At 40.3% G+C, this 21,503-nt stretch overlaps 1 protein-coding gene and 1 long non-coding RNA gene across 2 annotated transcripts; both read right to left on the reverse strand.

Moving 5' to 3' along the window:
- Positions 1-1,285: 1,285 nt before the first annotated feature.
- LOC142601996 (uncharacterized) lies at positions 1,286-5,247 on the reverse strand. Its single transcript, XR_012835584.1, has 2 exons — positions 5,181-5,247; positions 1,286-3,792 (listed from the first exon to the last, which is right to left on the reverse strand). It is a non-coding gene; the product is annotated as an uncharacterized LOC142601996 (long non-coding RNA).
- A 1,346-nt stretch (positions 5,248-6,593) lies between these two features.
- LYSET (lysosomal enzyme trafficking factor) lies at positions 6,594-9,008 on the reverse strand. Its single transcript, XM_075753648.1, has 2 exons — positions 8,870-9,008; positions 6,594-7,454 (listed from the first exon to the last, which is right to left on the reverse strand). The coding sequence occupies exon 2, from the start codon at positions 7,436-7,438 to the stop codon at positions 7,043-7,045; it is 396 nt and encodes a 131-aa protein (XP_075609763.1). The 5' UTR covers positions 7,439-7,454; positions 8,870-9,008; the 3' UTR covers positions 6,594-7,042.
- Positions 9,009-21,503: the final 12,495 nt, after the last annotated feature.

Genomic DNA, 21,503 nt, shown 5'->3' on the forward strand with positions numbered 1-21,503 from the left:
GAGATAAAGCAATGTAAGACCACTGAAACACCAGCAGACACGTATCTGTCCATTCCTGAACAGCCCTGCAACAGCCCTGTACAGTCCTATAATAGAAGATTGGTTTTGCCTGTCTTCTAACAGGTTTGTTCTAGTCACCCATCATGCATGTATTTTCCTGGAAAAGGTCATAGACAAAGTAGATTGAAAGAGCTGGAAATCTTCATTTCAAAAAATCCTCACTTTCAGTAACGGCCAGGAAGGTACAAGTCAATATGATTTTGATAATTATCTTTAGTATTACATAATTCAAAACCGGCTGCCTCCCAAATCTGTCTTCTCCAAGTGTTTTTTTTCTTTTTTTTTTCATGCAGTCAGTCTTTATATACTTTCTTCCATCACTGAGTTTTATCCAGGTTATTTCTAGGCTCATTCAGTAACTAAGTCAAATAAAGTAAACATCAGAATTTAATATTCTGCCTATGCATAACTCTTATTTCCTCAAAATAAAAAATAAGAAAAAAGGAGAGTGATTTTTTTTTTTTTAGATGCTGTATAAAAACCAAACTTTGGGCAGAAACTAGGGGAAACATAGTAGGGTTCTACACTAGTTGCTATAGTTTATTTAAAGGTGGGGGGAGCATAAATATTCCAGTAACACGTATGAGTCCATTACGTGTAACTTGGCTGTATAAATCAGCATAACCTAATCCCTCTGCTAAGGTAGCTCCTTCTTACGATAATGCAGTGCATGGAATGTCATTAAGGTAACAGATGCTTCTTGCAAGGGGAAAGTTGTTAATGTTTCCCGTATGTTATTTTAATTCGCAGTTTTTATTTGGTGCATTCTTCTGTGAACAGGGGTAAAAGACTCCATAAAGCTTCTTGTGGAGCCTGAACTGATTTAATAGTGTGGAAAACTTTTTTTTTTTCCTAAATTTTCATGTGTTCCACTGGCATAGTTTGTTTATGTATTATGGGCACCGAGCAAATCTTGAGACTTGTGTATGGAGCACCAAGTATCAGAATAAATTATGGGTGAATTTTTATGAGCACTGCATTCATTTGAAATAGTGCAAAAAAAAAGTTGGAAAACGTATTTTGGACACTTTTGTGTACTCTTAAATTCATACACCCATTATTCTGTTAGCAGATATAACAGAGGTGTAACTGAGGAGAAAAGATGAACTCTGAAGACTAGGGAGCTTTAGTTGCTGAGGACATAGGGTAAGAAAAAAATATACAAATTAATTCTGATCTCTTTGTCAGGCTGCAAAATCTTAACGTGATAAAACGCTTAAAGTGGTTTAGGGTAGATAATTTATTGGAGGAAATGGCTTATCAAAACGGCAAAGGCAACATTTAGTACAAAAAAGCTAGGCTGATAAATATATCAGAAGGGCTTCTTCATGTGATGTGTGCTAAAGTGATGGCATCTTTTATGAGCTCTGTTCTGGAGCTTTGGAAGCTTGTTGTAGGGCTAAATCTGAGAGCAGTGTTTTCCTTCCTCCCCCCCTCCAGACTACAGTCCTAAACACCCCAGCAATGGTGTGAACTGCGGGATGGCTAAAAAGCAACATTTAACATTAAGCATGAATTTGTGGTCTTTATATATAACCTTTGTGTAAATAGTCCACTGGCGAGTCACAGGCTGAAAGCCTCTGGTGTAAAGCAACAAACCCTGACTTGACCAGTCTGGGAGTAAATGCAGGTAATACTCCAGTTAATGGGATACCTCTTTTTTCTGTCATCCTGGACACAGTAACATGCTGCTCCAGAAGAGATCAATGCACATTGGGTCAAGAACAGCTGCTTGAGTTTTACTTTTATTTGTTTCTAGTCCTTATTGTGGCCACAAATACTTTAAACAATGAAAAGGGTAATGGAGCTTCATGGGGCCTCGAGTAATTCGAAACCCTAGGTTTGCCTGTGACATAGGTGCCCTAACTCTGCAACACAGAACTTGACTTTTCTGAGAGCTGCTGCAAGGTAACTGGGTACAGAAAGCTTTGCTGTGATAGTTTTGTTTTCCCTTTCTACACAGAAACAGCTGTGTTCTGAACCCCTTCTGGGAAGCCCCTTTCTCCCCCAGAAGGACTGCAGTCTCCCCCTCCCTGTACTGTCCTTCTAGCCAGACAGCTGGGGAAAGGTACATACATGGAGCAACACAGAGAACTAGCTGGTGTTGCTCACTGGTCGTGGCACCCTTTTTCCAAGCAACCAAGTCAGAGAAACATACAGGTTTTTCCATGGCTGTGGGAGAGGCTCCAAAATGTTCTGAAGGAAGAAAAGGTTTGTGTGTGTGGAGAACATAGCAAAAGAAAGTCTGTGATGACTTTTACAAAGCTGTCCAAGAGGATGAAGCTTCACACATGTCATAAGTCAACTGTGTCCCTTGCATTTTAGGTAGAGTAGATAAGCCTCAATGGAGAAAAGATGGCATACTCTTCATCTCCAAGATATGCTAGTGCTTTTGTACCTTAACCAAACTTCAGGCTGGCACAGAACAAGGCCAGTTCACCATCTCTTGTGCTGTTTAGTATAGTTTGTGTGTTTTACTAAGAGAACTTAATTTATCTAGGGAGAAGGGGCTAGATGGATTTCCTTACTGATAAAGGGGGAGAATGCTGGTACGTTTCTATTGAATTAAGAGCTGAAGCAATACAAAATTAAATTCTTGGAAGTATTTAGATGGGAACCAACTACTTTTACTAGTTGTAAAACAACATCAAAAAAGTCAAAGCAAGTCTCCTTCACGTAGACTGGGATTGTATGACATCTTAGTCTATTGTTACTGCTTTGAAATACTGAAACAAATTTGAGGCTAAATTCACAATGGAATTTAAGAGGTTGCAGTGTTCTGTGTTTAAAAAAAAAGTTTGAAATCACAAGTGCAATATTTATTAGACACTCAGATGATTCTGTGAGGGAAAGGGGCAATTCCCTTATGCCAAATAATCAGGGCATCGTCTAGAAGTGGAAGACCTTTCCTAGTTCCCAGGAGAGAGATTCACTCATAATTTTCATTAAAAGGGTTTGAATGCAATTCCAATTCACCTACTGCAGCCCCTGCATAATTCCTACTCGTTCTAGCTTAAAAGTTCATTTATACACAAGCTCCTACAGATACCACATTCTCTCTAAAATACACAGCAATCTAGCAGTTAGGACATAATCATGTATCCTGGGGTTTAACATATCGTAACTAGGTTAATACTCAGCAGTGTAAACAACCGAGCAGTGGTTTTGGGCATGTCCACTAACCAAAATTTACTGGGCTAGTAAACAGACTTTGAAGACAGAGTCGAGCAGAAGTTTCTTCTTGTGGCTGTAGCATGTTCTTTCTTTCCAGAGAAACCTGTACCTAGGGCTAGCTTTAAGGAGAGCAAAGGTGAGTCAGTTCTTACAAATTAACTACCTGATAAAGTTATTAAACTGCTTTCACGCATTAGGTCTTATATAGAAAAGAGGTTATAATCTGAGACGGGCACATGAAAAGCAGGTTTTTTTAGAAACTAGAGTGCATCCTTTTAAGACAACAGCAGACCAGTCAAAAGAAAATAAGGGATCTTAATAGATACCCTGCACAAACTGGAAAGTTTTGTTCTAAGGATAAGTCAATCCTCGTATTTTTATTTAAAAAAAGAAACCAAGCTTGCAGTTCTACTTCACTGCTGGAAGAAACGTGCTTGATAAGGAACACATTTTATTGCAACTTACTTCTGTCCAAGTTTGGAGGGCTGCAGCCTGAAGTTGTGCTCTTCATTGGACCTGCTCTCCCACAGGAGGAAGTGAAGAACAGGCTCAGCAGCGCTTAAAAGTGGCAGATGTTTTCCTGAGATAGGAAGGGACTGTCAGGTGAAGGTTGAGCAGCTAATGAAACTAACACTCAGACTACCCCAGAGTGATCCTCAAGCAGTCTGACAAAGCTTTATCTTGTGACACAAACACAAAGAGAAATCCAGGGTAGGTGGCACAGAGATGAACATGAATCAACCTTGTGTTACAGCTTCTCACTTTCTGGGCAGAAAATTAAAGCTCAAAATGATTGCTAAGCTGGTAGAGGTTAGCAATCTTCCGAGGACTTCATTACTGTCTCTATTATTACTGCTTCTGCTTTTGGAAGCTCTTCAAAATCAGGTCTGAGCTAACTCATTTTAAGTTAAAAGAGTAAAAATAGCTTTCCTACTCCTAAGTGGAAGTTGTAGCAACTCATCTTTTATGCCCACTCAGTGAAAAGAACTAAGTAGATTTTTATGAGCAGGTTCTAGTATAAGCTACTCTTGCATCTTTCATTAATGCCATTGCTGTAGGAACAGATTTGTGCTACTATCTGTCATTCATGATCAAGAACTAACTGACAAGTACTGTAGTCTTAAAAGAGGTTGTAAAACTTCTTTGAGCTTGATTATCCCAAAAGCTTGTAGATAATGTCAATTTGGGTTACAGGCAGTTATCTTCTGTGACTGAAAACTAATTAGCCTTGACAGTATCTAAAAATCTTCAGGATAATCAAGCTTAAAGTAATTTCACTACCTCTTTTAAGACTACAGTAAAAACCAATTTAATGATTAATTTTGATAGTCCTTCCTTCACTTATTCTGTGAGACTTCATCTGTTGATGTTCCACCAGTGCCAAAAATGCCTATTGTCTAATATTCCTATGCACTATGTTAATAGTTAATACTAATTCTCTCTATTGCTCCTGAAACCCTTACAGACATAACATTTGCTTCAGTTAGATTCTGTGTCTTTTTGTAGTTAGTTGTAAAGCTCATGCTTGTAGCCACCTTTAATCCAAAACCAGACTTCTGATGGAAAAGTCTACAAACACAAACCCCTGTTCTGTAAGTCACTACTGCACTCATCACATGCTCCACATCCAGACAGCTTGGCTCATCGCATGCTGATGAATTTGCTAAATGCCACATGCTTGCACAACAGAAACTTAGGCAGTTCTCCCTATCATTTTCTAATTTTGATGCTTCCTCTTATGATGTTGTTCTTTAAATAATTCCCTCTAGACACAATATAAACACTCGGTTTAAAAACTACAGCATCAAGTTAAAAACACAGTCCAGCCAGAGCTATCTCCCTGTTACACAAAGAGATTCAGTTTCAGCCAGCGAGCCCCAAAACCTCACGCTACAGAATAGTAATTACAGCACAGAGCATAAAAGGACAACAAAGATCAAACATACACACTGAGGGAAGGCCAGGAGAGTAAGCTACAGCAGCTGACTGCCAGCACTGCTATCCAGCAACAATCTTAGGAAAAAAAAAAAGCACCATATGTATCTGCATTAACAGACTTTTGTTTATAAACATTGAAAAGTTTTTATTTTCTAGATAAATAGGATGGTGATTTTTAAAGTTACGAAACAGCACAGCTTAAAAGCTCCGACTCCCAAAGATACCGCAAGTCAAAGTTTATTCTTACTCCAGCATATTAAGATGGCAGCTTCCTCCTTTTCATATTGCACTTAGAACTTAAAACTTTCTTGTAAAGGCTACATTGTGTTTTCAGGTCCTAGCACCGATGGTGGCATTTGAAACCAGTGTCTCAACACATCTCCAAATGCAAACAGAAAGTTTAAGGTGATATAACTTAAACATGCTTAAACATAGCGACACTGAAAATAGTGTTCTCTTTCCGAAGCAAGAGAAAGCTGATATTCTCCAGGATTCCCTTAAAGTAGTCAGAAATGGTTTAGCATTTGGGATGATGAGGTACTGACAAGCACATACAATTGAAATGATAATCAAGGAGTTTCACTCATTGTTTTGGGCCTACTGCTTTTGAAGAGCATATTTTGCACTGTTTTCATGTTCAGAAGGTTACTTCCATCATGGCTGGCTCAAAAATTTAGTTACTGTAAGAAACAAAAAAGGACAAGAAGAAAGAACAGATTCGATATTATTCAAAATAGACAATCCAGTGGTTAGAATAAATGCTATGCCAAAACAGCCCTGAAAAATAGAGGTTGAAATTATGGTAAGAAATCCCAGTGGAATTTCAGTACGACTGAAGAAATTTGCATTCATTGCAAGAATGAGAAGAAGGTATCTTAACTATGTTTCTTCCAGAAATTTGAAGAAGTATGTGTCTTACAACCTGTTTGTAGCATACCTCCAACCTAATATCAGTTAACTTTCCCAAATTTAAACTTTCTCCTAATACATCAGTGCTCCTAGAACATGGTTTTGTATCATATCCAGAGTGATACAGAATGATAGTAAATTCCAATCACTTGCAATTTTATCAGAGGAGATTTCTATAGATAGGAGAAGGAACACAAATCAAGTTTTGTGCAGACTACAGGCCAATGCCAGCACAAGCTGCTTTTGACTCTTTAGGAAAGAGTTTAAAGCACCAATCTCCAGGCCTATACCACTCCTCACTGCCTACTTACTACAACATGGTACTGTTGTGGTCACTGAAAAGAGTATACTACCACATACAAGAAGTACCTTTTTCTCTTTAAAGGTTTGCACAAACTTTATTCTTATTCTTTGCTTCCTGTATTATCTAAACTTATTTTAAAAAAATCATTAAAAAACAGCACTGATGTAGTTATGAATTACTTAAAAAAAAAAAAAGAAAAAGCAAAGAATTGTGTGAAGTGCAGCTTTTATAATCATGTTCTGATTTTTTTTTCCTTTTACATTTACCACAAAAGAAGTATATTTTCATTGATTTTACTCCAAGGGAAAACATAGGAAATCACTTTTTTGCACAGAGGAGTAAAGTCATGGACCAGAAACTTATTTCCTCAGAGAGCATTTCAGATGGAGTGTTGCAATTTTGCATCATTAAGGCAAAATGATGAATACTTCCATCAAGCATCACATAGGGCTGTCCCACTCTGGCCATTCTGATAGACCCATATTTAAAAACCTTTGAAGTTAATTTTTTTTTTTTAAATAGAAAACAGTCACTCTCTTCATTGCTTTACCGTTTGAAAGAAAAGGCTCTTTCCAGCCTTCACTCAGAACTTCAGTCTTGTGATTAGATCAGGCATATGCAATTGCTTCAAAACAGCTACGGAAACTAGAAACTGAGCTAAGTGTCAATCAGTTGTAATCTACTGATCTGATTAGAGGCCTTCACAAATGTTTGATGACGATTGCAAATAACAGCCAAGCAGATAGGAATGATGCAATAGCCAACAGTTTTGGGATCGGCTCTTGTACAGGAATAGAGGAACAAGAACATCTGTAAATATGGTATTAAAAATATTATAGTCCACAGCCAAAAAGGCAAGGATAGCAGTCGTACTTTTAAGGAGTGCGTCCATGTAGTTCCTTCCTGTGGTTCCTTGGGGTGTTGCTGAATGTGCTCCAGTGCTAGTTTGTTGTAAGTCTCATTGATTTCAAAGACGTAATAAAAAGCTGCAGCACTTGCTAACAAGTACAACCCCACACCAATCCATCCCATCCTCTGGCGGAAGTTCATCATTCTCCATGCTCTGCACCTGGAACAAAAGGCAATGTATACATTCAGTACAGCTTGGAGAAAGAAGGCATACAGATGAGGCTTAGTTTTCACAAATTAACTTTTTGTAATTTTCATGACACATTAGTAAAAACAGCACAGACATCCAGTTCTGAAAACCCGAGTTATCTCTACATCAGAGAAAATTATACTATTATACCATTAGCCAGCAACAAGCTAATGGTAATTACATGCAATGCTCCATTGATAGCTCTGACTGGTTTAGGGCCTGCTAGCTATCAAGTTATACCAGGCCAAAGTTATGTACTGAGTAAACAAAACAGAAGTCATGAAATGGCTGTTACTTACCCCACCTGCCCTCAATGTCTCTAGCCACAGGGTGGGGATAATACAAGACTTTCTATAAATACAGGAAACTTGTAAAGTTTTTTGATGTCTGCAAGACAAATACACTGCTAGCCAGCCAGTAACATAAGCATCACTGCTAGTTGGCAGCGTAGCAACATACAGTTTTATTAAGCTCTAGCTGAGAGCCCATCCAGAAACCATATAAAAGGATGAGCAGACTGAAAACATCCCCCTTCCTGAGACCAGACTAATCTGTCTGGTTAGCAATCCTGAACGACTTCCTGGTTTTCCATATCTGATGGGATATCCTCAATCCTGACCTGACAGAATGCGATCAGGGTAGCCCTGGAGAAGTTGTTCTGGCCCTCACACTTCTGCGTTTCTCATGGCTAGAGGAGTCAAACGTACAGTGGCAATAAATACCTGAGAATGCCATTACTTATGTCTGTGACAGCTAGTTGCTGTTTAGCTTATACTTAAAACCAACTTAACAGGATGTTTCCTTTTAATACAGCAAGTTAATACTTTTAAGGACTTAAACAATTTTTTAAGTTGTCCTAAAAATACTAAAGAAGCTGGTAGTCTACTGGGTAAAAGCTTAAATTCCAGAGTGCACAGTTACCCAATAGCAAAGTCACTGTCCGTTTTTTCCAGTAGTTTGGCACTTTAGAGATGGCTGACAAGTAGTTGCCTTCAGAGAAAATAAACCTTCAAGAGGAATACGCATATTAAAAGCACAACCAGTATTCAAAATGCAGTAGATTTAAGGTGGTAAACAGTGGGTGATTTTCTCCTGCCAGAAGAGGAGCTCTCGGTTACACCGCAGAAGGCAGAGATAACGTCAGAGTTTTCTCATTCTCATTTTCCCTTTCGAGACCCTATTTGCATTTGCAGCTTTCGCAGACACCCGCGATAGTTATCAGAGCCGTTCGCCCCCATTCCGCGGGTGCTGCGGGGCTCCCCTCCCGCACCGGACCGCGCAAACCGGCCGCTGGCGACTCCTGCAGCGCTCAGCCCTCCCGCGAGCGCTCCACGCTCGCTCCGGGCAAGAAGCGCTCCGCCGCTCCGTCACCGGCAGCCTCTTACCTTCCTCCAGCGGAGAAGGAGGGAGCGGGAGGGCGGCGGCAGGCGGCCCGCTCCCCTCAGCCCGCGCCGACGCGCCGGGAGAAGGAGGGGCCCGCCGGCCCGCCGCGCCGCTGCCGGCCCGCTGCCATCACCGCCCGGCCGCCGCTCCCGGAACCGCGGCACTTCCGGCATGGGAGAACCACTTCCGGTGCTCACCCGTCTGTATCCGAGGCGAGGCGGGACGGGGGACGGGGGGGTTGGCTGGCGGCCATCTTGGCTGGGGCACGCGCCCCTCTGTGGCGTGGTTGGCCTCGCCCAAAATGGCGGCCAGCGCTCAGGGCGGCGGTCCTGGGTTGCTGCACGTCTTCCTTATTCGCTTTTTGGTTACCGCCGGCGCGGTTGTGACTGCGGGTTCCAAGCTGCCGTCGTTTACGTGCTAGTGCTGCTTTGTGTGATGGTGGAGGAGAGGCTAGGTTCGGGCGGCTCAGCCACAGCACCAGCCTCTGGCTTGCCTCAATGTGCAGGCCTGTGCCACAGCAGCCTGACACAACACTCACCTTTCCCCACGCTCCCCATCTGATTGCGCTTCTTTTAATTGCGCAGGCACTTCAGAGGAGACACTCCAACAGTTGAGTTTTGACAGTTGGCTGCATTAGCCAGGTGCGATGCATTGAGGGAAATACCAATGGAGACTTAGGTTGTGGAACAGTCTTCAACAACTGACATATATGTACTTAAACAGTATACGTTTATATATAAATGTGTCTTACTGCCATCTTTCTGTTGAATTAAACTATTAGGAAAAACATGACTGAGAAAAAGCCTTCAATGAAGCCAGAAGATTGTCTAAATTGACAAACCTTATGTGGTCAGATGTTGCACGCTGATGAGCACCACAATGACATTTGGAAAGTTGCTTGTGCAGAAAGTGTTTCAAAATTTGTCTGAATTCAGTAACTTTTTAATGTATATTTCCTGTGCTAGTTAAAAGAACTCAATAACTGCTTAGCATTATATGTAAAATGGAAATTTCGTACTAAATTTTTGTATCCCAGAGTCATGAGAAAATTACTGTTCTCTCATACTGCTGCTGGGAGCTGTTGTAACTTCTTTCTGAGTTTCTTCACAAATTTAATCAACTATGAGCAAAATGGACTTCAAATCTATTTGATTTGTCAAAAGCTTGACTTACTCTCTGTTTGTGTTGGGAATGACTGACATTGCCAGTCAGCACTGAATTCTGTCCTTTAATGCTATAGAGAAGGAGTGGTGGCACACATCCAGCTATAGTTAACAAGAAGGCTAAAAGAGAATTTAAAAAGGGATGTCAAGTAAGAAATGAAAGATGCTAAAGCAATGACTTTTTTTGTTTGGGTGTAAATAAATATATACATGTAGGATTTTCTGCTGTTTTTATTGGGAGGGTGTAGTAGGTTCTTGTGAGGCACTATATCAAAGCTGCTGCAATATTAAATTTATGATGGCTTATCTTGCTATGTTTGATGTTTCAATGAAAAATGTTAGCAACTAGTGTTTTGGATTATATTCAGGACAGCTGATGACTAAATGCATGGTGCTACAGATGTCATTGCAGAAAAAGGACACTGAGAGCCCTCAAAAGTCACAAATAAGTTCCCTGGCACAGCAACTTCACCTTAAGCCACGCTGCTTTTTTTTTTGCTTTTTTTTTTTTCCTTTGATCTCATTCATCTAAAGGCTCAAAGTGCATCTCCTTGGCCATTGTGAGGAAGGACACTAGATGGTGCTCAACACCACAGGCAAAGCCAACCTTTCACGGGCCGGGTGAAAAGCCTGACTCCCAGTTGAGTAGAAGTTTTGCACTTGACTTCAGTTGAATAAGAATTTAATCATCTTTCATGAAGTTTAGTGTAGTTCTGATGAAAGATGTAGGGATGAATAACTACATAGAGCTAGTTATCCCTGGGATGCTGCTCTCAACTAAATGCCATTCTTTCTCTTCTTATAGGTGGTGATGTCCCAGTTGATCTAGAAGTGAATATAGCTCCTGTATAGCCGACAAACCTTCTACTCAAGTATGACTTTATTGTATTTTCTTATATTGGGATTAGAGATAATGATGAGAAATGGAATAACTACTGCATAGAACCTATATTTCCTTTAAAATACCAACCTAAAGAGGAGGGTTTCAGTCAGAATGGACGTGTGACTGTATGAATATATGGCTTGGCAGTAGATACATGTGCTAAGTGTAAAGCCTGCACCTGCACTTCAGATTCTGAAGAAAACGGAGTGAAATGTGGGGCTTATTCCTGCTTAACAAGTCAGTCCTCTGAAGGGTTGAGTTGGAAAGGGAGGATGGTTTAGGATTTAACCTGCCTGGTTTATGGGTCTTGTCTTCTGTGTTAACCATAGGCCTGAAATTATGGTTATGAAGAGAAAGATGTAAAATAATTTGTGGAGTTGTTACAGGAAACACAAGCTGCCTTTGAAAGCTCAGGCATAACACCAGGCAGAGTAATTTGCAATATCTTTGGGTTAGATCTCAATTTGCATAAATTCATTGTTATGCTTAACCTTTGGCATAGTATAGGAAGCGATACAGCAAATAGCTGAGGGTTTGTTTGAGTTTTTTTAGCAGCAGCCTTTGAGGGGGAAAAATGAAATTAGTGGAACAAGAAGTGAGTGTTCTTAGGTTTAGAGGAGGAGGTGAGGCTTTTGGGCGCTGTTAAGGCCTATTAGTGCACTCAGGGTCCTGACAAAGTACACAGGACAAATGAGGGCAGACCATAGGAAACAGAAGGGTTAGTTGTAAACTTTGCATCAAACAAGGTTTTCATAACTTAGGAGGAAATTAAGGTCTTCATTAGGGTTATATTTTGGCCAAAATAGAAAAACAAAGGTAGAAGACTTGCGATAATTACCAAACCAAAATTAATTGGGCTTCCAAATGGAAGGCAGAAGCTGAAGGGCAGGATACATCATGCATTCTTTGAGTGGATAAAGAGTTAACATAGCTGTAGGTAGGTTCTCATTATTGACAAGTAACAAAGAGGTGAGAATCTAATTACAGGAACATTTGTCTCAGGAAGGCATCTGCCTTCCACATTGTAGGACATTGATTTTTGATTCATTGAGAACACCATGTTCCCAGATTTCTTCCTTCTTAATCCTAGTTCTAAGACAAACTCTTGGCTAGAGATCTGGCATCCCTACGGAGTCCATATGTGTTGGCATTCCGAGGAGAAAACTGGCATAAAGGAGGAGAACAGGTCATGATCCCATGTGCTGGTCTTATGAAGATCATACCTAACCTTAAGCCAAGAGGGTTAAACTACTTTTAGGGCAGGGCTAAGCTTCTGAGGAATGAGAGATGAAGCGGAGAGCTCCGTGAAAATGCTCACTTGCTGGCCTATGGAGAAGGACAATAACTGACAGAAAGGAAGACTTTCTTCAGACCCGGGTAGGCTCTCATCTCTTCCTTGTACTCAAAAGGTAGGGCACAGAAGAGCAAACTGAAGAACCACTGCTTTGATTGGAGAAACAAAACACACATGGAAACCCAGGCCTCACATGGCATCTGCCCTCAGCTCCAGATGGGCAAACTCCTCTATGTATTACAAGAAGAGCTAGTACTGTGTTAATAAAGAAATACAGAAGGGAAAGATTTTTCCGTGAATCTTTAATTAGCACACCCAAAAAACTGAGGAAGCATATGGGGAAAAGAGAATGCCTTTATTTGTTTTTTTCTCAGAACAATGTTTATAGTGCTCATGTGAATTTTTATCAGTGAGTGATGAATGCCCAGTGTTTTTGCAGCTTGTAGCGGTTTTGTTTATTACATGTAGTTGCAGTGAATTTCACAGTATCCTGTTGTGTAATAACTTGTTTTGATCAGTTTCTTATATTATCATTTCTTGTGAGTCAGAAGCATCAGTTTCCTTCAGCTTCAGTTTCATATGCTTTATTTCATGTTTTATGAATCCTTCTCTTGTATTTTATACTTTTGTTTCTTCTGAAAATAAGGCTACAGTCTTCTGATTCCATTTTTTCCTTGGGTGGTTATTTTGGCTTTACGGTTGTCTTTCTTTGAACTTCTCTGTTGGAAACATCTGTCTTCTTACAGGGAATAGCACATTCAGTATTTTGGGAGCACATAAGACACTTTTCTATATGTTGGCATTTTTATATTTTATTTCTTCTCATTTTGAATTGTAATTTTATGTTTGCTTGTTTTAGCTACATTGACCACATGAAACAGAGGTATTTAGTGAGCTGTGTGTAATCCATGGTGATATTTTCCTCCTTTGACTTGCTTCTTATACTTTTAAATGCTGAGACCTTAAATTACCTTGATCTTTAATTTTCTGTTCTTGAAATTCTGCTGTAGCCTTTGTTTCTTAGCAGCAGCCACATCTGAGTTAAGCTTCAGGCAATCATGTTATCCAGGTTCTCTGAATACGAGCCATACTTTGTTCTTGGTTCTAGAAATATTTACCATCTTTCAAAAAAAATATTTTTATGTTTACAAATGGAAAAGCTATCTCATTCTCCCAAACATCCACAGTAAACATCTGCCAAAGGTAGTATTACACACTATTAGCCTTTGTCAGAGTGCCTCTGAAGAACTGAGTCTTTTACGAAGAAGGACCTTAGCATTTTAGACTGAACTTTTAGACTTCATTACAGTGATGTTCCTTGTTCATTAGTTACCACTGAATATAAGCTTCATGTCTTTGTTGTCTGTGGTCAAGATAATTCTGGCAGGAAAGAGATAAAATCTTTGCTTTTACCTTCGTTTTCAGCCAAAGTGGCTTCAAAGTTTAGCAAGAACTGACAAAACATACTAAAAGAATACCAGCAGAGATGGTTGGTGACTGAATATTTCTCTCAGTGGTGTTTATTTAAACAGAGGACACATACAGTTTATGCAGAAGCAATGCAGCTATTGATCTCACAGCTCTGGCAATATGACCCAGCATTGTGCTGATCTAGAAGGACAGACAGCTATCCTGCAGAATTTTGCTCAGGCTGAAAATTCTGGCTTTTGTCAGCTGGCCTAAAAGAGTTATTTTTCAACCATCAGCAGAAAAAAAAAGTAAAAAAAAAAAAACACCAAACAAACCTTGCTGAAGGTCACTTATTAGAGATATGCACTGTCCTTCCTTCTTCCCTCCTTATACATATTCCAAGAAAAACATCTGACCACCTGAGGGAGTGACAGCTCCATCCTCATGGGAAAAGGTTGCAATGACACTCTTGCTTTTTCTTGTTTTAATTTCCACTAATTATCTTTTCTTCTGTGGTGCCTTTGTGAAGCAAGTCAGTAATACCATAGAATGACTTTGAAGAGATTTAGTTATTGCATCTTCTGAGATTCCCAGTTCCCAGGCTGTGCCTATCTTGCTTAGACTGTGAACCATGTGCAGCAGGGAATATCTATATTTAGACTTTCCTGACTTTCTTTTACTAAACAAACAATGAGAGAGCACAGTTCAGATTAGGCCTTTTCCCACATTCAAAGGATCCCAACTTTTTAGCATAGATCAAGATGGAAGTTTGGGGGTGGTAGAGAGGATATTGTTTGAGTTGTGCTGAATCTAAGTTTTCATTTAAAAAAAAAAGTGTTTATGTACGTGTGCGTCTGTCTTCTCTTAGGAAACTTTTCCCTGTGTCCTGTTAGAGTTTAGCAATTAGCATGCGGTTACCAACTTCTAAAATGTACTGCAAGAGGCATACTTGTAAGACATCCATCCATATAATGTGAAGGTTGGTTGGTTCTTAGTCACAGAAGTGTTTGCATACATTATAAAAAAGCAGAACTTCCACTCTTCTACAGAAGTATCAATACAGTTTTTTCCACCTAAATTTGTTCTGTTCTTAAAAGCTTTATTTATTATTTCTCATTCTCGAGAATATTTTGATCACCTAGTGTTTAGCCTCTTCATAACATTTTATTAAGTGAAGGTTTTGCACACTGCTTTGTTTCTCGATTGTAATCTTATGTGGTTTTATTTTCAAAACTGTTCTACATATTCTTTGCTTATTTTCGAACCCCACAATTTAGGTTTTGCCTGTAAATAATGGAAAAGATTGTGTTGGGCACTTGGGAGTGACTAGTGCCTCATAATGTCACACTGATTAGCTTATGCTCTTCTAGTAGTAAATTCCATGTTTCAGTTGCCTGTGAGCTGTCTGCGTGATACAGCAGGTATCCGTTACAGTTCTCCTGTTATTTGGTCTCTTCAGTATTCTTTCGTAGTCCCTACCAAAAGAAAAGCTAAGCCTGGATGAATAACAGACTTGTCTGAGGCAATGGAAAGTCAGTGTCAGAGGTAGGCTGAGAGACGAAAGTACCTGATGGTTGGTCCTAGCATCAGACCTGGAGAGCACCTTGTTACTCATTGAAGTGCACACTGTGAGCTGTCAGCTCTACTGAAAGGCCGGCACGTGGGTTGGAGGAGGCTTTTATATACATTTTATCAACTGGAAGTAAATCTTCCTCCTCTTCTGTATGGAGGGCTCCCATTGTTACAGACTTCAGTAGAAGATAAAAGCCAGTTCACTGTAGTTGTGAAGCTTTTAAGAACTCATCTAGCCCTTCAACTGAATTTGACTTTTTCTGAAGCCCAAGCTTAGAGGCTTATACTAGAAGTCAGCACAGAGACCCAGAATGACTCAGGTATTTGAATGGAGGTGTTAACAGCAGCTGATGGTTACTCTCAAAGGGAGAATTTCATTAATTTATTGGTAAGTGAATATTTGTATTTCATTTAGCAAAAGCACATTAAGCAGTATTTGCAAATCTTTAAAACAAAAGGTATTACATGTTTCTTACTGTCCAGAGTTCGTAAGCTGCTGCTCTTATCATACCTGTATGAAATGAAATTTCAGGCAGTAATGCCTGTGTCATGCTCTGTTCTGAAGTTCCAGGTGAATATTTAAATGTCTCCATCTTAGTACACTTATTACCACATTTGTTGGCATTCTTACAGTAGCAATATGTCTGCTTTTCCACACAAATGTATGTTCTGTTTGCCTTTCACCAACAGAATGTAAACATATTTGTGACAATATGAAGGTGCTTAGAAGGTAAAGAAATATGCTGCTTTGAGACTATAACAAGGTTAAATGCATCCAAACCAGCACTTTCTCCACATGAGAAATTATCTAGCCTCAATTAATGTCTCACTGAATGTGTGTTTCTACAGTGCTTTGTGTAATAGGACTTAGAGTACCTCCTTTGTGGTACTCTAAGTGGAGGATGAAAGTAAAATCAGGTGGAGGATGAAAGTAAAATCAGGCAGCCTGATATTTTTCTGGAGTGGCTGCACACAGTGAAAATGCTTAGAGACTTGGTCAGCCAGCACTGGGCTGGTGGGTGAGAACAGCCGTGCTGTCCTGGGAGGATCAGAAAGGACAGCAGAGCGTAAGGTGTAGATGCCGCTTCTCTGAAAATCTTTGCAAATTTGACCCTCAAAGCACCAATGTTAGCCAGCAACATGAGAGTTTTGTCACTGTAGAGGAGTCCATAACACCTGGAAGCTCTCCTTTCCCCAGCTGTGTGGAGAACAACAGAGTGATGGTAAATCAGTCCTTTGGGGCTATTGTAATTGATAGGAAGTGGAGATTATTAACAAAGAATAATTCAGCTCTGAATTCTCTCAAAACTGAGTAGGTGAGATCCTTTGACAAGACCCATATGCCTATTATATCTCGTTCTCCCCCACCCTGATCCAGGCCTCATCATCTTCAGAAGAGGTCCTACAAATTGTGGTCAATCCCTCTGGCAGCTTCTTGCTTTATTGCAGAGTAGCCAAAATTTCACATGAAACCACTATCAATTTTACCCTCAAAACATCTGGGCTAACTTCTTTAGTCCAAGTAGCTGTAAAATGACTCCAGCATATGTGTTTGTGAGATTAAAAAAATGATGGAGGTATGGTAACAAGGATGGAGGTTTTTGAGGAAGATTTTCTGTGCATTAGAAATGCTGCTATGCTTTGCATTTTGTATGTGAAAATAAGGGAGAACATTTTAGTGAAGGCTAGGGAGCAGAGCCAGGGAAGACTTTCAAGTTATTTTGACTTTTTTGACAGACAAGATGCCTGCCTGTACTAAAATTTCGTGTTCATCAGGGATCCAGGGTTGTGGGGCAGGAAGCTATGTTACCCAGTGAACAATGATAATTTAAATAAGCCCCATGACATAAAAGGCATATGCATTTATGAATTTATATTATTAGGATTATTATGCTATTAGGGAGAATTGTGCCCAACTTAATTTCTTTTCAAGAGTGCAACTTTCAAGCAATACAAACCCATTATTGATGTGACAATACCAAAAGACAGTAGAAGGCAGGCTATAGCTAGAACATTGAATGTGAACACAAAGCAGCTGCGTTCTTTGGAGAGCTTGTCTGCCTCAGCACCATGTCTGATACCTTTTGCCACAAGGACTGTTCTTTGCCTAGTGGTCGAAACACTTCTATAACAGCTCCTTGGCACGTCCTGAGGCCTCCTCTGTCTAAATGGTGGCACGAGTTCTTTCTTCTGTTTTAGTGTGTTTCTCTCCCTCTCTGTTTTCCCATCAGGCCTCCATGTTGAGCAAGAATCTCATTTCCTAGGCTTGATGAAAACTGTGCAGAAAATGGTGTAGAAATAACCCCTACACAAAGTGCTAAGGGTTAAAGAAGGGCATTCTTCTAATCTGCCCCCCATCTGATTTGTTTAGATTGTTTCCCAAATAAATAAATAAATGAGTGTGTACGTACCTGGATTTGTTGCACGATTTAAAAAAAAATACATAGAAGGATAGACCTCTTTAAGACATTGAACTTCTATACGTGTTGTGACAATTGGCAGTCAGGTAATGGAAATTGTGTCCCCAAGGGTGCAGTGTGAGCTCACCCCTTATCAAACAGTGGGAATCTTCATTGATACGGGTTATTACAAACTTTCCGTCCATGTGAAAAGCTTTCCTCAGAGGTCAAACCAGAAAACTGAGGCACAAGGCAAGCAGACTTCATTGGTTCAGCCACTAACAGTCCTTTTTTGCCCTTTATTTTTCCGCATGAAGCTCTGAGAGAAGGGAGAATCCCAAAGGGCACCACAGGAATTGTACGTTCAATTCTAAAGGCTGCTCGTGTATCTGAGGTATATTACCATGAGGCACAGAAGTGGCCTGTTCAGACCAACACAGAACCACTAGGAGTATTTGCAGTGATCCTGTCTAGGGAAGTGGCCTTTGAGCTGTCAGAAAAACAGCTGGGAAGCACTACCTGTCCAGGCAGCTCCATAGTGACACTATAGCATTATAATATGTCCCACTTTCTGATGTTCCCATTGCCAAGGTTTTATTTACAGACTGACAGGCACTCAGTATGGGAGATAATAAATTTAATAGCACGGTGGTACAACAAACAAGTATTAATGGAATTTATCATCCATGCAACTGCAAGTGTCTTACAGAATCTAGGCAATTTAAAATGTGTTTAAAAAGTTTGTGATCTTAAATGAGCTGTCTATCTCACCTAACAAGCCTGAGCATCCAGTAAAAGCTCAGAGCTATAACCAAATTGTGAGTTCAGTTGATTATTCCAGCTTTTTTGGTTTGGTTTTTTTTTGGTCCTTTTAAAACTACAGCTGGTTATCTCCTGTTTTCTGTAACTTGCTTCTCCTGAATTTCCAATTCTTTACATGATCTTCCTCTTCCTTCAGAAGGGCTGCATGTAGAAATGGGATATTACAGGACAGCGAATGTTGGTAATGTGGAGGAGATGTACGTGCATAGTTTAATCTTTGGATATGAGATTGGTATTTTAGCAAGAAGAAAAAAAAAAGCCTCTTTTAGTCATTGAGTATTGAGATTGGATAACATTTTGAAATACACTCTGAGTGGGAAAAAGCCAAGGATGGGGATGAGTGGTGGAGCAAAACAGGTGCTGTTCCTGCCTCCAGTACAGTACTAAGTAGAAGTCAAGTCAGTGCACCACTGGTTCCTAACTATTAAAGGTTTGCAAGCACAAAAGGAACAGCACCTAACAGCTTTCCCAGCTGTGTTTCTAGATTATCTCCCAGCAGCATCTTTAGTTAACTTCACGATAACTCTGGTATGTCCTAAAGAACTCTTGGCTGTCCAGGGGAAGCTTCTTTTGGTTAGGATTGGGGTTGTTTCAGAAAATATTTCTAAACCTTGCTGATGAAGCATGAGTTCACTCTGTGAGGGTGTCGCAGGGAAAAATGAGGTCTGTCGTTCTACAACATGCTCATATGCTGGAGATACCATCAGATGGATTGTTTTGGGGGTTTGGGGGTTTTTTTTCCTTCTTCAATATGCTACAGTTAGTTGGCTTTGGAATAATGCTGGCATGGGCTTTGGAAATGCTTTTCTGCATCTATTCTTTTTGCACTTGGAAGTCTACACATTGTGGTAGCTTCTGAAAAGATGAAAATTGCTGCCCTTCACAGACAGCAAAAAAGCCAGTGTCTCCTGATGTGGCCATGCAGAGTCAGAAAGAACAATGGTTTTCTGAGACTTGTGGCCTGTGAACTTTCAGTGAACTCTAAGGAAGCATTTAAACAAAACAGGAAAAGGGTCCTCAATCTTTGGAGGCATAAGCATGAGAAGAAAGTGCAAGTGATGGTGTGGCACTGCAGGCTACATTGGACTTTTATCTTTCCTGTTTTCTCAGTTTTAGCAGTTTAAAAGTTTCAACTGTAGCCACAACTTGTGGAAGTGGAGAACCACTGGAATGAGGACGTGTGCTTTAGGTCATCTGGCACAATGTGTTCTTAACACAAGAGGCAAAGACAGATAGATGTAAGCCAGCAAAATATGGGATAATAGTGGTAGGACTCATGTATGTCCAGGTCACTTTATACGTAGAAGTTATACGTTCATGTCAGTCTTTTTTACATTCATCTTTTTAAAACTGGTTATATAATTTTAAAAAATAATAAATTCTAGCAATTCAAAATATATATAGCTGATTTTTTTTTTTTTTTGTGGAAAGATGGCTCATTTTGCTGGAAGCATGCTCCCAGAATTGTCATAGGTACTTAAAACTACTATCTGATTTAAAAAACCACACCTATAACCTGAGTAATTCTGTTAGCATGAAACTGTAAGTAGAGCAAACCTCAGTCCAGCCTAATCCTTATCCAAGTCCCAATCCAAACCTAATGCACTGTCAGGTCACCCAAATTCTTCAGAGAACAGTGTTTCAGGACTTACGCATAGTTGAATAATTTTAACTATGCTAAAGCAATCAGGTAAGCAAATCTCTCCATGTGTCTGTAATGAAAGAGTTTGCATGAACATTATTTCCGTGTACCTTATTCCCATAATAGAAGGCAAGAGAGCTACAGCAACGTATAGCAGCGCAGTCTGTATCCACAGTTGGGATTTGCCTAACAAACGTAGTTCAGTTTAAAAAATCTGCTCCTACTGAGATACTTAATACTGGCACAAGGCTTCATCTTTTGCATCTTGGCCACATGTTTTCTGTGGTTTTAAATTCTTTGTTCACTGATGATTTCCTTGGCTTATGAGCTCACATAGAGTCTGCACCCAAAGTGCTACAGGCCAGGTGAGCAAACTTGGCAGCCAGACTCTTTCTTACTTTCCTGCAGCATTTACATTCATCAGAGCTCAGGAAGGCCAAACTTTTGAGCTGCACATAAAGTAAGACATACCTTCTCATAATGGTGGTTTCCTTGCAGTTTCAAAAAACCCCATAGTTATCCTCTTTTTATGACTGGAACATAAGAGCTTGCTGTGCTACCGGTGTAACAGGTAGCAATCTAAGCAGCATTCTGCTGGGGCTGGTGAGAGTTAGCTCAGGAACCCCTGAACAGCACCGCATCGGGCCACACAGATCTGGTGATCTGCCAGGCATCATTACCCTCTTGTGGAAGGTTTTTGAGCCCTTCTGGCTGAATTCCTTCTGTTCTCTACAAGATCTGATGAGTCTCAGCCAGTCCCCACTAATCCCTCTTTTCTTTATGAAATCAAAATACTGCAGTATAAACTGCATAGGGTGTTAGGTGAGTGAGGGATTAGTCACATGGGTGAACACCATGCTTTCACCAGCCTCTGCTGCTGCTGTAAAATGGGATTGCCACCAAAAGAGGCAGCTTGGTGCTTTCTCTTCCTTGCCTCTTTCTTCCAGCCTCTTCTCTGCCTTGTGCCACTGTAAGCAGGTAGAAAGAAGGATGGTGGTCCAGACTGAGGAACTGGTTTGGATTAAGACTAAAATACTGTTGTCAGCCTTCTGAGTTTGTTTCAGTCCAGCTCAATTCCTGGCTCCCTGATCCTGTTCATGCACAGCCACATGAGCACTTGGGCTGTTGTAAAGGAGGGCATGGCAGAGGGTAAGGACAAGTGGCAGGTTTTTTTGGAAGGACTGCTTCTCTAAACAGCAACGCCTGATTTAGTTGACTGTAAAACGACAGTTTGATTTCCAGCTAGCGAGGACAATCCTCCTGGGCAGTCTCTACGGGCAACGGGTTGTTCAGAGAAATTAAGTTGGGCTGAATCCGCCACTAGAGGGGCCTCCCTCCCAGGAGCCACTGCAGGAACCCGGCAGCAGGTGGCTGAAGTTTGTCCCCTGACTGGAGTTAGCCTTTGTGATTTGGAACACAAAAATCAGAAATGAGATTTCATCCTCCAGTAC

Source organism: Balearica regulorum, chromosome 5 (genome assembly GCF_011004875.1).
Source record: "Balearica regulorum gibbericeps isolate bBalReg1 chromosome 5, bBalReg1.pri, whole genome shotgun sequence".
NCBI classification, from domain to species: Eukaryota; Metazoa; Chordata; class Aves; order Gruiformes; family Gruidae; genus Balearica; species Balearica regulorum.

Excerpts from the sequence above, each read along its gene's own strand:
- LYSET (XM_075753648.1), bottom strand. The coding sequence starts at position 7,438 with ATGATGAACTTCCGCCAGAGGATGGGATGGATTGGTGTGGGGTTGTAC.